The 17234-nt window shown below is 39.8% G+C and overlaps 1 protein-coding gene across 2 annotated transcripts in view; it reads right to left on the bottom strand.

The window, feature by feature from the left end:
• The window catches only part of LOC118299107 (mannosyl-oligosaccharide 1,2-alpha-mannosidase IA), a 186196-nt gene that overhangs the window by 47801 nt on the left and 121161 nt on the right, over window positions 1–17234 (bottom strand). For both annotated transcript variants that reach the window (XM_035622558.2, XM_035622550.2), the window contains exon 4: window positions 9379–9459. In XM_035622558.2, the coding sequence (XP_035478451.1) occupies window positions 9379–9459 (81 nt within the window). The remainder of the gene's footprint in view (window positions 1–9378; window positions 9460–17234) is intronic.

Genomic DNA, 17234 nt, shown 5'->3' on the forward strand with positions numbered 1-17234 from the left:
TAAAAACAGTATTCGGGTTCTTAACTGTGCAATAATTCAGACAAACGTATCCCAAGAAGACTCGGCTTGGCTGCTAGCTTATTGTTGTTGAGTGACAGATTTATTCGGAGAGTGAGTTATTATTAGCTGACTGTACATAGCTCAAACAAATATTTAATAAGCTGCATGCTCTGATGCATATAACATTTGAACAAGCTATTAATGCAAGATGTGTGAGCTACTGGTTGATATTGTTCTTACCCAGTGCCTCTTAATTCCATAATAAAACTGAGAGATGTAAGAGTGGAGCGGAGCACAGTTATTTTAACTCTGTACAAATGGGATTAGGTGTTTGTACACAGAGCCGAATGGGTTTGGGACGGGGAGCTTTCCTTTCACGACTAAGCCTGCAGCGAGGACTACGGAGCGTTGAATGGTTACTGTAGATTATGATGATTCACTTTGATCTGAGGAAATGGAATTTTTTCTGAGGCCACGTTTCTTTAGCAAGTGGAGACAAACAGACAAAACGCACGGTTGGACGCAGTGCTCACACACAGGCGGCAGAACACACATGAGCATGACACAAGCACACCGGACTGTTCAGGTTAATTTTTCTAACTTTTAAAGAAATTACTTAAATTATTATTCATTTTAGCGACTGGTTAACTTTCTGTCGACCAATGGAATTGATGTTGAGGTATATGATTTTCAAATAAGGTTATGACACCATAATTACTCCTCATAATCAATCCTTTGTTAACAAAAATAGGTTTGAAGCCATCAGTTGAAACAAAGTCTGAACCAAGAGTCTGCACTTTGGCAGACTTTGGTGAGCATAAATGCTAATGTCAACATGCCAACATGCTCACGATCATAATGCTCAAATGTGGATGATTAAAAGGTTTAATGTTTTCCATGTTCACCGTCTCAGTTGGAATTCTGAGATTTGCAAATTAGCATCAAATACAAACTACAACTAAAGCTATTTTAACCCGGTGGTAGTGTGAAGAGTAAAAACACCAAAGTTATTATAATTCATCCTGTGCGACACTAATGTCTGTACCCAAGTTCATGCTAATAGTTGCGCACAAACAGAATAATATTGCCATCCCTTTAGCATAGCTGAAAACTAGTCAAACTATCTAAATTGAATTTATCTTTTTGGGAAATAATTTGATGTAAAGCTTTGTAAATTTGAGATGACAGCATGACATTTATGAGCTCAGTTCTCCCATATTTTCTCTCAAATCACAGAGAACACTATTCGTCTTCCGCATAATCACCACAGACACGTTAAGCATCATCTACACAATAAATCTTCTATGTTTACAATCTCCCCTGCACTGATGAAACATGTAGTATATCTCCTTTTTATACCAGACCTCCATGTTCAATTTGTCTTTGCCTCTCAACACAGTTTTTGCAGAGGCAGCTGGTGGGGCAGTATTTTTATCTCTTCCTAAAGGACGGCTGAAAAGTGATCCTCTCCATGCACACTCTGCTCGGTGGAACACCGAGGCTCCGATTTATTCAATTGGCTCCCCGTATATAGTAACTGACTGTACTATGGGGGAAAAAAAAAAGGAAAATCAGCTGGCATGAATTTATCTCCACCACAGCCTGACCCTTTCCACAAGAATGCTCAGTTACAGCAGAGAGGGTGATATAATTTCTCTATAGCGAGTGGGCTACAGGAGAGAAATGAAAGTAGCAGACTGACCCAAACGGCAGCTGAGGCTAAAACAAAGAGAAACTATATCCACAATCAAAACTCTGCAACATGGAGGCTGAACTTGATTTCTGGGCCACAGATTCTTTTAACGAACATCGGACAATTTTTGTAGAGAGAATGGCAGAGGATGCCAGAACTGCTGCAGGAATCAGAGAGGTAATTGACAGGGGGAATAATGTGAGATGAGATGCTCTCACAGCAAACCATGCATGCAGCGCAGCCTTTCAACTTGGTCGAGCTCCAAATCTGCAAGAAGCAATGGGCAAAAAACCCATAAAAATACAGTGATACCATGTTGATGAAAGCAGATACAAAGAAAGATGCACCCAGGTGCTTCTGCAAAAAATTAATTCAGATCACACAACGGCACACAGTCGGTGCTGCATGGTGCAGGTGCATATGGCCCGACAGCTGACATTTGGGTAATATTGTGGCCAGGGGCGAATGGTGCGACTGCAGCACAGTCAGAAATTAGGTCAAATTAGGAGGAAATTACCAGAGTGTGTGGCGGGGCCTGGCATTAGTTATGACTAAGCAAATTAGCTGTGCTTTTGTTCCTTAAAAAACTATTGGGTTGTACTCTGATGTCCCTGAGTGGGAGGTGTAGAGTCACCATTGTGTGGTGAGTAATTAAATTAGGAAATGTTTGAGGTTGTTCTGGTACCAAGTGAAATGTTTTTATGTAAGAAACAGTGGTATTACGTGAAGACTCAAACACAACCACCCACAGTCTGCCAGTCTTTACCATGGAGGAGGCAAATCTCCAAGAACTTATGCACTGAAGAAAACCAATTTGTTTTTTCAATAACGTGGCGATGGATAATTCCATTTCTGCCTGGATTAGGTTCACAGGCAACCTTTTTTCGTTGTTTCTTCAGCCAGAGGAAATGCTACACCTTTGAACCACAGGCAAGACGTAATGGTGTGATGTCATTCCTGCACTTCGCACAACAACAGAGACAAAAAAAAAAATACTTTGGTGAAGGTTAATGAAAGAGACATGGGCAAGAAACCGTGGGCGTGCTGAAGGAAAATGCAACTTCACCCTAAACAGCAGGCCCCACCATGCAGTATAATGAGAATGACGTGTTATATATTTTGAGAAATGTTCATCACATGTTCTCTATACTATGAGATTAACCTATGATTTATCAAAGAAATACATCCCAATATAACCCAGTCTGAATTCCGCTGCATTAAACCTGTGACAACACCGATGTTACCTTTTTACAAGAAAGCACGTGTTGGCTCGATATCGGAAGAGCTCTCGATTTGATCTTCAATATTAGATTTCTCTCTGGGCAGCCTCACTCTTGTGATGCACTTGAAGGATTGTGTGTGTGTGTGTGTGTGTGTGTGTGTGTGTGTGTGTGTGTGTGTGTGTGTGAATAGATTTGAAATGTTAGCTCCAGATACTGCCACCCTCGTCATCAATCAAAGTTTGCAGATTGCCTCCTTAATGGTCTCAGGTTCCCTTTTGGCCTTCAGGTTGAAGCCAAAATATCGCCAAATGGGCGCTTTTACTTTTCACTTCACTCTCCTCTTGTCAAGGGTTAAGTGTCTACTACTCTGTGATGTGTGACAGTTCTGTTGCTGTGCGGAGCAGGATCTTTCAGTTCATCATTTCAGCAACTATTATAAGTTTTGATAACTAGCATTTTACTGTGTAATTTGAATGGGTTTAATGTCTATTTAAAAAAATGAATAGACAGTGAGGCCAGCGGGGCAAGTTGTGTCATCGGTGTTTGCCTGAACACCGTGTAACAGCGGTATCACCTTCTACTGCCAAAACCCTAATTACCAGAGAACATATCAGAAGAGTCTGATGTTTTTCTGGAGGCGCTGCAAGATTTAGAGACGGATAGAGAAAGGGAGACAACAGACGTTCAGACACAGATTATTTTCATATTCTTCCTACACATCAGGCTGTGATTGAGCTTTAAGACATACTGATCGACATTAGCCTTGTTATGAATATCATTTTGCTCTGCATGATCAATTTGCTATGCATAATCTTCTGAAGGAGGCAAGAAAAGGTCAAACCCTTCAGTCTAAAAGCAAACATTGTTTCTCTGTTAATGCATGCAGCACACACCGCACCGTGACATGAGACTGACTTCTCCTGGCATTTAATGATGTGGCGAGTAGAGAAAAACATCTAACTGGAGAAAAATAAAACCGTCATCTCTGAGAGAAATCTACAATTTACAGCATTTTCTCAAAGTCGTGTGTGATATTAATATTGTTTGTGTGAGCTCTCTCATGTGATGTGACCCAAAATAAAACCATATTTGGAGAGAGAAGTGGGTCACCCAATTTGGAAGGAAAATAACATGGACTGGTGCAAAAACCATAAACCTCAAACACCACAGTGCCTCACAAAGAAACTTCTAAAAATGAATTATTTTGGATGTTGCCACCAGGTTTTACAAAGAGACCAACAGGCCACAACACAAAAGTTTATGAATGTCAACAGAGAAAAACAAAGCCTACAGTGTCACAGTGTGCGAATGTTCAGCTGTGGTGCTCGAGAGTGATTGGAGTGTGGTCGTTGCATTTTCTCCCAACATTCACAAACAGCTCATCCCTCATACCAGAGACGAGGTGGATTAAAGCCAAATTCAGACTACAGGACTTTTAAAGGTGTCGGACTGCTGTGCTGTTCACACTAAACGATGTGCGGCCTTTTGATTGGGACTCTTGCATTCGTTGTGAGTTCATACAACACGACTGATTAAGGACAGGGGATCACACGACTCATATGTCCTGCTCACAGATGACGCCTTTTTTAAATTCCACCCCATCCTGGTGTATAATTTGGCTGTAGCTTCCTGGAAATCTTGTTGGAGTCTGCTACAAGTTGGTGAGTCTCTCGAATCAGGTCTTTGAAGAGTTGACATATAGCGATCAGCTGACGCCTTTTTGGCGTGTGAACTGGGCTTAAAGGACACCAACTAGTTATAGGCATGATTGTGACTGTATGATTGACCCAAAACAGAAATAACCAGGAAACAAGATAAGAAAGGTGAGTATTTACTCCCAAGGAGAACCACAACAACATTTCAATTTTGAGAAAACCTTTGCCTCGATATCAGTAGCTGTGCCCCAGTCCTGCAGAAAGTTTATCTTATCCCTAGAACAACAGCTTTGACCTTTATTTGTTGGCTTGATCGTATTTTGCAGAATAAAATGAGGTTCACAATATGACAGCTTCATATAACAAATGTTGACTAAATAAATAGTTCCCCATCGTACCGGTAGATAACACAAGGGTACCAAAAAATCAGAGAACAAGCAGAATGGATTTGAGACTCATGTACAAGCAGCCACTGCTGCGAAAACAATATTGTTCTATTTTCTACACTGAGATTGCTTTTAGCAATGAAAAGTGCTCTATAAAACTTATTATTATTATTATTACAAAAATCCAAACTCACACTTAAAATCAAGCTAAAGAACTTTGCGATAAAGCAGAACTGGTTTCCACTTGCGCTGGTTTCAAAATTCTTATGCAAATAATCAATTCATTCACAGCTAACAAAATCATAATCACGAAAATTCATACCCATTAAGGGATTTATTATCTTAAATATTGCCAACCACGTTTGGAGAGCTGAGTCATGAGATGGATAGAGAGAAGCAGCTAGAACTCTGGAGACCAAAAACACAACAACACAGTCTTCACTTCTAAGTCTTACAGAAACAGACTGGGCAAAAGATTTCTCTTTTCAGGTAACAATGCATTCAATGCAGTCAGGAGGATTCCCTCCCGTAAGACAATTGTGAAACAATTGTTGTTAAAGGCAGCCAGCAGAATTTATTACCATTATCTTAAAACGTTTCGCTCGTCTTTACCCAAAACAAAAAATATAAATGAACACATTTATTACTGAGCAATAAGTGTGTAAAAATATGTGTTCTTCCCCTTTTTTTTTACCTATTATTTACTATCGTGTAGCAACAGTAGTTGTAGTAGAATATATGCACTGTACACTATGAGCGACAGTCATAGTATTAAAGAGGGTACAAGATATGCTGCTTTCTTTTATTCTCTCTAACTCTGTCTCTAGTTCTCTCCCCTCCACTACCACCGCCTCTCTGTATCACCTTCTCATGCACTCTCACATTTGCTGATCAGCATAAACACACTTCTTCTTTCTTCCCCACCTCTCCTGATCCGCCCCTCTCTCTTCATCTCCTCTTTCCTTTTGCTGATGAGCATATGAACACATCTTTCATCTCCTCTGCCGGCTGCTGCCTCCCTCTGTCCCTGCTGCTTCAGCTCAGCCCATAGGCAATTTTCACACAAGGCTGATTGAATTCATTCACTCCCCCCCCCCTTCACTGTTCTCTGTTCTAGCCAAAGGAAGGGTATTAAACAACAAGGTCTTAACGCCACATACGTTCATGTGCATATAAATGAACACTGACAAATGAAACACACACATGCACATTGTGCACACAAAACACAAATACAGGGGGGGCTGAACATAGACATGGAGTGTGTATACATTTAGGTTTCATACATATATGAACACCATGTTTTTATATCAAGACGAAGGGGCACATACGTGCTAAGGCAAACATAGAACTACATACAAACTGATCCAAGAAATCTAAAACGAGAAAATCATTAGAACATCAACTAACAACTTATTTTCAACTTTGGTGAGTTGAAAATAAAGGAAGCTAACGTAGCTCATTAGCTGTGAGGCACCATACATTTTATTTTATTTGCTCTCTTGGAGTTTGTTGGCTAAGAGTTTCCCCCTCTTCAATGATAACCCTTGAATTAAAATATGTACAATTCCATGTGATAAATGGAAAGATAGAATAAAGTAGCTGGGAAAGGTATTGTGTCTGACTAGCATTTCTGACGAAGAAAAATGAAACCTTTAATCCAAAAATAATTGAAAGAGAAAATGGTAATCACAATACTTGTTGCAGCCTTCAGTTATTGACAAATGACCATTTACATGTATGTTGGCGGAACACCACTACAAAACACAGACATTTAATAGCTCCTTTTGCCAGAGCCATTTGGCCTGACCAGGCGTGTGAAACGGCGAATGATCTACAGGCAGAATAAGGTGCAGGGCAGAGACCACACCTATTTCTTGTTTAACCTGGGGACAGCTTCCATAAAGACTCAACATTATCCTTCTGGGGCCCCCCCAAAAAAGCACACACATAAAAAGAACACAAACGCGATCAAAACAACAGGTTATTAATGGTCAGGTGTTGTTGCAGCTCTGCTCCGAGCACTTCTCCTGCACACCGCATCCCACACCGCGAGGAGCCGTAATCATTAACCGCTCCCCAGCAGTCATTTACAGCAGCACCAGCTGCCCAATGTCCTCTGGTCAAACTGGATCTCAGGTGATTTAAGTCGCTGCAGCAGCGACATACCGTCAGACTGTTGGTTTTATCATTCGGATGGAACAGCAGACTCAGAGCAACAGACCCTAATGGGGGGGGTTGAGCGGAGGGGGGTCAGGTAACTATAAATCTCACTCTGAGGGACCCTTCACAGAAAACACACGGGTGAGCCGTGTGATGGATAACTGCGCCAGTGCAAGAGGTTTTGATATGTTCGTCAGGAAACTGAGATGGCGTGCTCCATCTCGGGAGAATGATGTGTACTGTTAACGCTAATAAAGTCCAAACGCAAAGGGAAAGAGCCTGGCGAAAGGGCCTGCAGTCATCTGAACAAAACTTGCAGAGCGACAGAGATGGATGTCGACATGGATTACACAGTCGGAGGTGAAGAAGAGTGAAATTAAAAGATGTACAACGTGGCAGTGAGGAGTCTCTTCACAGATTTACTTCACCCACATTAGTTTGTCCTAATGTCCTTGTGAGACATGGCAGGATGAGAGAAAACTGAAGAGATAACAGACTCTATTCTTTCTTTGCACGCTCACATCCACACACTCATATTAGATAATGCCATTATCAATGCCATATATAGAAATGGACCAGTGAACAAAATAGAGGAACATTTGCATGCATGGCATTAATGGCACGCTAATATGGAATAATGGATTCAGCTCTGCATTGTGCTCCAGCAATGTATTCATATTTCACTCATCCAGCGCTGGTGGACAATTTTTATGCAGCTATTCCCTCCACTCGCTCGGCCAGCAAATCAATGTCCATTAAACTGACTTGAGTTTTCACATGTCACTGGATCCTCTCTCCATTAATTCTGCTTCTGCGCAAACTTCCGCCTCCTCCACTGAGTGGCTTTCAAAACAGGACAACTACCAAGTAGGTTGTGTGCACGCTCCGCTACAGGCAGACGCTCATTATGCTGATACGTCAACCTCCAGTGGCTTCACACTACTCTGATAATGAACTGAACCATTTGTGCCGCATGGTCGTCACAGGCACTTTTTAGACCTTTATTTATTCAAGCCAACTTCTGCAGAGCCTTCACACTTCTGGTGCTTCACACCTGGATGCTGTTGATCATAACCACAGGCCTCGCAGCGACTGTGGCCTCTTCAAGGACACAACTGTGGATGTTTTTCAAGCAGAGCAAAAATAATCCTCATCCACTTTTCCTCCGCAATTTTAACATGACCAAAGCAATACAGCATATATAGTAATTTGATTTTTATATTTATCTGACAGCAAATGCAAAAAAGGCTTAATTGTGTTATTCATGATTGTGTTATTCAATCCATCTGACAGACTATTAAACTACTTACATGTTTTGGGCCAGTAACATAAAAAATGTCAATTACTTATGATAAATTACTAAACAGTAGAAGTAATTCGTTACAATACTCAGCACTTCTCTTCCGATAGTCAGCACAACTCCGTCAAAAGTGCTTTGAAATAACTTCAAAGCCTCCACACACACACACTTTAAATCTTCTATATTTAATATTTGTATTAATGCAAAATACACTATGATTTAACAAGCAACCAGGTCACATTTAAGAAGTACAAACCCCAGTGACTACACAGGGCCCTCAAAGGTTAATCCACAAATTGAAGCAGAAGGGTTTGCACATGGACACCTCTGAACTGAGCCAGGTCATTTCTGGAAATAGAATTGCCAACGGCAAATATCATTTATGCAGTTGAAATAAAACACACAGCATGTAAATAAGATATCCAAGAAGTTATGTGGGGGTGAATTTTTCATCTTCTGGTAATAGCTAGCTGCCTCCCCACACTACTGTGCCAAGGCAGCACATCCCGGACCAATGTGTCAACTGAGCGCAAAGAGACCAAGCTAATATTTTGACCCAGCATCATCAACCCAGCAGGACTGTGAACAAGCCAACACACAAATTGTCAAAGTAATGGAGCAATGAAACTCTGTAATTTAACGTTTTTTCATAATTTACGAGACAGCTGATTTGGTTTTCACAATAGGGCCTCATTTATTATCATTTACACACAGTGGATGTGTGCGAACCAAAAAATGTTAGAGCCTACCCACTACTTTTAAAAATCGTCAATTTTCAAAACAAAACCAACATTTTTTAAAAAGACGGTGGTCACAACACACGTGCAAAAACGCACCAGATACAAATGCAGGCACACTCCGGGGCAGCCCCTCCATCACTCAAACTGTTGGGCTGGTTGGGGATGAAGGAAGAAGCAGATCTCACCAGAGAAGGGATTTAACAGGCGTCTATCAATCTTACCTCCTCTCCTGTCAGGTAGTACGCCGACAGCAGCCCACCGACGTAACGGATGTTCACCTCAAATAGTGATGCCTCGCCGTTCTGGTGGACCAAGAGAGAAAGAGAGAGAGAGAAACTGTAAAATTTCATGTTCACAAAAGGTCTCGGGTCAGCACAGTGATGTTATTCATGGGAAAAAATGGATCCACTGTTGTCATCATAAATTTTTAACTTCCTCCATCCATGTTTATGTTTTTTTTGGAGGAGAAATTACTTAACAGCTGGGAGAGCTGGCGGAGCAATTGTCTTTTGAAACAACTTTGGTATACTACATCCCAGATGTGTAGATAATATTTCACGTCCAGTTGTGAGATTCTCAGCGAAAGATGTGCATGTGAACAAAATTGATCACAGCCTATTTGCAATGCATATTTGTTTTATAGATTTTATAGCTGCATCAGATGATGTAAAATATCCAGATGCCATACCGGAGAAACCTGCTATTAAGGTTGAAGTTCAAGTCCAGTATTCAGTATTTTGTTCTGTTTGGGGGGATTATTTTGCCCTGATCAGTTACAATTTTCATTTCTAAATATGTATTAATTGATTGATTCTTTACACATTTAAATACACCTGTGGATAGAAGAGGAAAATATTTTACTAATGAAAATTGGTTCAAAACATATCCCCGAGTGGGGATGGGCGGATTGATACTTCGATACAAGCAAGCAACTCATTTGGTATAGATTCTATAAAAATACAAGTTATAATTATTTATCTTTTTATTATTATTTATTCATAGCATTTCTGTAAAACTTTCTATATTTTTACATCTGCTAACACACACACTTTTATTTACTTGTAACAAATATATTTTTGATGGCCAGCATGTGTCACGTGTATTTGAATACCCATTTAAGAGTAGTACAATATCAGTATTGATATTGTTAAAATTGTAATAGAAAGTCAGTATAGAAATATAGAATTCATATAGAAATAACGTTTCAAGGAACAACACCAGATTTCTACGTTTTGACGTAATTTGACAAATTTGTGTGGTGACTCGACAAAGACAAACGAGGCCTTGGGCAATAGTGGCTGTGAACAGCTGGTTGCGTTTCAGTGCATATGGCCTTCCATCATGGTTCTGATCTAGTGGAAGCTAGTCCTGTCACAACTGATGTATCTGATCTTTTTTAATCTTCACATGATGCAAGGTTTTGTACTAGCATACCCTGTGTGCTGTAAAAAAATGTATATTAGCTACGGGAAGTCATGCCGCACAGTACCAAACACACAATGTATATAGCAATAACTGATCTGACTGCACTTGCATCTGATTCTATGTAGACTATTCAATCATTGTCATATATACGCATATGTACTAACAGTAGCTTTTAGCATTAAGTCAAAAAGGAGTAAACGGTGCATTTGTTACTGGCTGAATTGTATTCAAGCAGTTCTGCTGTATGCTTTTGAAATATCACTTGTTGTACCAATTATTTTGTCATTTGTAGTTTTAGATTGGATACTTTTCTGCATCAGATTGCTTACAATAAAATCCCTGATTATTAATGCAGAACAATTAATGGACAGACGACTATTACTCTATATTCTAAAAATAATGGCTTACAACTTGGACTTTTAAACTTAAGCTATTAAGAAAACTGACTAGAGAACTAGTAGTGTTTATATCAATGCAAACTGTGGATGGAAACGAGCATTCATTCACAAATTATTTTGCAAATTTTCGGTTTGGTTAAAACTTTCACTAAATTTGGATGAAAACTTGACCAACGACTAAAATTGGTGTTGTACTGACATAATTAGTGCTGTGAAAATGCTGTGAATTTTCATGTGAACTACTTAAGTACAACAGTAACCACAGTCATACGAAGGCCAAAAAAAACAAACAAGCACATATGAAATTTTGCGGAAAAGCTAATATTCCCTCGCCCACTATAATACCTTAGGAAGAGAGAAAATGTGCCAAGTTGATGTTTCTGTTTGCCAACATTACATACACTGTGTCTACCTCTTTTTCTAAATGAAATATGAAATAAGAGGTAACACTGCATGTGTCTCAATGTGTTATCATAATTACTGCCTCTTACGCTAGCTGAAGGTTGCAGCAGCCTGGTACTCATTGACTTGGAGACCCATTGAGAAGGAAATTGCTATCTGAAGTGTGGATGATAAGGAAATGATAATTGGGTGCTAGAGAGAGCAATTAGCTCCGCTCGGAGGAACGGCATAGAGATGAGAAGTCACTGGCATATGTTCAGAGGTGTCATTTATCCCCACATATATATTTGCTTTTCAAAATAAATATACTTAATCCTATTTTGTATTATGTCACTTAATATAATCAATAATAGACATTAACAATCATCCGAATGTGCCGGTCCTTTAAGATGTGCCAGCAAAATACAAACACATTCTTCACATCTCAGCAGCTTGTCAACACAAACATTTTTTGACTAATTAAAGGAATAGTTTGAGAACATTTTGGGGAAATATACTTATTTACTTTCTTGCAAAGAGACCCATGAGAAGATTGATATCACCCACTCTTGTTTCTTTCTGGTAAATAGGAAGCTATAAGATAAAATTGTGTTAGTGAGTCAGCTATAGGGCTGTTACCTCACAGGTTTAGGGTTAGGGCAACCGAGGGTTAGGGTACAAACCCTAAGGGTTCGAACCCTAACCAAAAAGAGTTCTGGGGTCAAAATTGATGGCCAACCAGTGGAGTTGTGGGGCATGTTCCCCCGCAGCCTGCATAGGTTTTCTCCAACTTTACTCCACCTTCATCCCATAGTACGAAAACATTCTGTTTAGATTAGATAAAATTGGATAAGCGGTGTAGATTATGGATGGATAGATGGTTGCGAGGGGGGATGGATGGATGGTCAGCTACAGAGGGGCTATAAGCCAAAAGCCAAAGCTAGGCGACTGCTGGCTTTAGCTTCATATTTACCATAGGCATGAGAGGGGTGACAATCTTCTGGCAGCATTTCCAACTATATTCCTTTCACACAATGTGTCCTTGTCATGTGTTATGTAACTCTGTGAATCGGGTAATACGTGCAGGGATGTGATACAAAAAGGTACTGGCTCCATTCCTGAAGTCAGCACACTGGTGACATTTCATGAGACAAAGCACCGACGCCCCTGGCAGGGTGGCTGAGCTGAGCTGTCTTGCCAACCCTGAAATGAGTGGCCCATTCACTAATGGTACTACGATGGCAGTGATTAGGAGTGGAGTGTCTATTTATCACCAGTGATCGTGGCACTCAGCAAGACAGGCAGACGGTACAGTGAGGGAGGACACGTAATGCTGACAAAGGTTCTGCAAATTGGACTTTTACTTTGCAAACCAGGCTCAATAAATCTCTCGCCAGGCTTTTGTCTAAAACTTGCATTCATACCATTTTGTAGATCCAACAAACTGCCTTTAGATATGGAACGAGCCTGCAGGCACCATTTAATATGAGGGTTTTGTTGATTTTTGTATTTGAATGTGATATAACAATTGATAACAAATTGTTTTAATGTAAATGGGGCAAGTGCCCAGATTTGCATCTCCATTAAACCCACAACACCCTGCGGCTCCGAAAATGCACAAAAGACAGTAAAACTCACACTGACATAAACCTGTTAAATCATTATAAGTAAGATATCAAGGAAGATTAAAAACCATGTCAGAGTCCTCCGAGGGCCTGTGCTCACAGAATCTGTATTTATTTTAACTCTACTGAAGGTGAAGATGAAGAACAGCACAGCAGATGGGATTCGACTCTGAGTCTCACTGTCAAACTGGTTTGATCTTAACGACTTTCTCCAGCTCAACATTTTAATTTGTCCAAATCAGCAATAAATGCCCTACTTTACTTACGTTTTTAATCATTATCCAAGTTTAAATTCTGATCAACAAAAAAATGTATAAGACGGATGATTGATTGTAGGAACATCTGACAGATGGGGATAAATGGACTATCATAAAAGCCATTTTCCTTTCCATAATTCTAATTAAGGTTTGACAAAAAGAGGAAAAACTCAAATTAATTATTTCATCTCTGTTTGAGAGATTACGTAGCTCAAAATCCATTGCAAATCAGATATTTTCATCAGACTGAAAGCACAAAGTGATATTCATGATGGGAGAAAAAAATCAATATAGAGCAGATCAAATGTAATTATCAGATGTGTCAACATAAATCATTCAGTTTCATCGACAGTTCAACTGTTTGGATATTTCCCTGTCTTATGTTTGCGTGTGAGTGGGGGTGGTTTGTTAGTTAAACACAATTTTACTAAGTTTTAGGCTTCTGAATGATTCATCTTCTTGTGGATAAATCAGACATTGATTATAACAAAATAATAATGGATTCCTTAAACCACATTTATCCCACAAAAAGTAATGAGAAAGTCTTCGACCCAAACTAAAGCTGCTTTCAGACGTGCAGTGGAGTCTGGACATTTTTCTGAACTTTTCCAGAGGAGCTGCATCTGAGAACACAAATTCTGCTCCCGACATTTTCCAGAACTTTTCTTGCCAGGCAGCAGCACCCTAGCAAAATGTCTGATATATGTGAGAAATGTGAGGGTGAGAATGTGAGAACACAGCAGGAAAATCTTAGAGATTCACGGCGAGTGAGTGTGAGCTCTACCCAGACGCCACCTCTCTCCTGAATGTTCTGGAAATGGTGCTCCTGTTGTGAACACGTCTGACCCTGACAATCTCCTGCTGCGTTCTTCCTATGTTAACAGCAAACTGTCATCTTCCGGGGTTCTTGCTGATAACAGCTTAAGACATTAAATTAGTTCAGTGCTGCAGCTCCAGAAAACATAACTATCCTCTTGCAAGCCCTGCCAAAGGAATCAGTTAAAGTTAAAAACATCTCTTTTTAAATTTTTCTTTGACTCTCCTCGCTCAAGCTGAGGATTTAATTTGGAGACATCATGAGGCTGTCAGAGTTAACACCAAACTTCTCACCATCACTGCCATCAAGATTGAATCCTGCCCCTAATTTTTCCATCTGTATGACCAATATTATCGACCAACTGATTTGAGTCTTTAAATGTGCATTTATGTTTACATTTTATTTAAAATAAGTGTTTTTCTAAGTTCTATGTATCTGGTTGTATTTGCATTTTTAATTTATAGTTATTTATGATGAAGTTCATGGATAAACTAAAATATCATGTTCAATTACATGTCTTTGTCATAAAGGTTTGATGATGAAATTTTAGGAATCAGTGACAGATTAAAAAAAATAATATTTATATATATTGTCCGATGTATCGGTATCAGGAATCTTGTACTCCCAAGTATCAATATCAGCATCGTCCCCCAAACATCCATATCGGTCGGGCTCTACTATTAACACTCAAGTAAAGGATTTGACTGAAAATCTCTGCCCAGAATAATTTATAGTTGCTTTCACACCTAACCTAAGATTAAATGAACCTCGTTGTGTTAACCAGGATACTGTACTATAGATGATGTGAAAGTGATCAATCAAACTCGGGTGTGAACTATACCGGACCAAGAAAAGGCAGATCTCAGTCTGCTTCCGAGCAGCGCTTTGCTTGCACTGTGAAAGTTACCAGTCCAACTATAAGATTTATATTCAAATCCTATTTTAGCGCAATTTCAAAAGCTAATCTACTAATAAACCCCATCTGCTGTTTATTAACTGTTCAGGAGGAGATGATCTATCTATGAGCAATGTATACATTGATGTAAACCATTTTGCAAACCATGGTTACACCAAAGATACCATGAGAATAATTTGCATTTTAATTGTTCTGCGAAATCTATAATTGTATCATAAATAATTGTTGTGCAACAGGACCCACTGCAGAAAAGAAAATTAATTAATGAGTGTAATGACTCACTGCGTACATTGCTACCATACAATATGTAGTTGCTCTGCCTCAACAGAACCAGGCAATGTCGCTGACAGTGCTGGATGCTGGTTTCTCTGTTGATGAGAGTCATGGCGAAGACTGCCGTCAGACTCGGCTCAGACTTACCCGGGACATGAGCCTGATTGGCAGGGCCGCTGTGTTGCTCTGTGCCAAGGAGCTGACGAGATTGTTGCCCAGTGGTGTGTCCTGCTCAGTTGCTAATGCAATGATTTACTGCTAATAAAGAGGCATCATTGTCACTGGGCAGATGACCCGGAGCGGCGCTGCGATCCAGGTTTCGTATAGCTCGTCATCTTTAAGCCAAATGAGACTGATGTGGCGGAAAAAAATCACCAAATGAGCCAGGGATAAAAATTAAGCAGATGATTGCTTCTCCGACCAGAGCTGGTGAGTCACACTTAACTGCCTGTGATTTGACTTCGCATTGTTAATTAACATGGAAAAATCATGAAAGGGACCAATTAGATCTAACTATTTTAATCTCTGTCAGGGTAGCGTGCTGCACACCCAAAGCTGCTGCTGAAACACGTTTCCCGAGGCTGCTCATCTCTAGTGTGATTCTTTCAGAACAGGAAGCTGCGGCTGCTTTCCATTTTTATTTGGTACAGGATGGTCATGATCAGCATCCAAGCTATGATTCATGACCGTTAAACCCCTGCAGCAGGCTAAGCAGCCTGTACTTATACAAAGGAAGCTCTTAACTCCGTGCCAACACAGCTCAATATTTAGGTTTGTGACATTAACCCTAGTTGTAAAGAGTGAGTGATAAGAAGTTAGTTTTAATTCATCTGATCAGAGTTTAAAAAGATCAGTATGGTGATTTATTATTTTTATTTTCAAGATTGCTGTAAAACTACTACAACTGCTCTTCGTGGAAGCTTGTCTAAGTTAATGAAGGGTTTATTTTTCTAATAGAAATCCATCATTACAATATACTGGTATGTTCCACAAGACTGACGTTCTTATACCATTTTATTTCTCAGTGCAACTAAAAACTAAAATATAAACCAAAAAGAGCTTATGTTGGCTTGAGTTTGTCGCACCTTTTAATTTTTCAGCAACAATCAAAACATCACAGAGCGTAGTTTCTTTCTAAAGCCCATTTTACACTTAAAGTGACAGTTTCTTATTTATTCCAATATCATTTTAACTGACAGACAGACAGTAGAGGGTAATGTTTTTCAGTCATGATACATCGAGTTCTTCTTTTTTAAATAATTAATTGACTGCTACACTACACGCTTTCCTTTATTATTCCCATTACGCATTTTTACCAGCTACTAGATGATACGTCCGAGTGAAGAGGCATTAAGTTAAACTACTGGCTAATGGTTTGGATCTCATCAGCTATGATTTATTTTACTTCTTTGAGGACACTTAACTCGCAAAATATGGTAATGAATTAGCGGCTAACGTCTCCCTAAACGTCACCGTGTATACATGTACACACAAGAGAGAGAATATATCATAAACATCTTCACTAAACGCGTTAAATCATAAATTAACAGCCTGGTGAATTATTGATCAAATACTGCCAAGGAGATAAATTATGGCTGAATAACAACCCAACCCATCATCATCCTCAATCTTTTTCACTCGCACCGCCTCTGCATCCTGGAATATCAATCCTGGAAGTCAAGTCAATCTGCATGTCATACACACACATAACAACACACACAGTGTGTGTAGATCTCTGCTATGTCCTATGGGAAGGCGGCTGCTCCCCAAACACTCCTTGATGATTATGCCGCGATCTTTACGCTTCCACTCTCCCGTTATTATTCCTCTTGCTGCAGTACACCTTCCCTCTTCCATACTCTGTGTGTAACTGTATTCCTTATCGTATTCCTCCCACTGTATTTCCTTGCTGACTGAGCCACATCCTTCACTGGAGTCTCGCTTGCTCCCAAACTGCCAACAAGAAAAAGGAAGGGTACCTTGAG

This window comes from Scophthalmus maximus, chromosome 1, assembly GCF_022379125.1.
Source record: "Scophthalmus maximus strain ysfricsl-2021 chromosome 1, ASM2237912v1, whole genome shotgun sequence".
NCBI classification, from domain to species: domain Eukaryota; kingdom Metazoa; phylum Chordata; class Actinopteri; order Pleuronectiformes; family Scophthalmidae; genus Scophthalmus; species Scophthalmus maximus.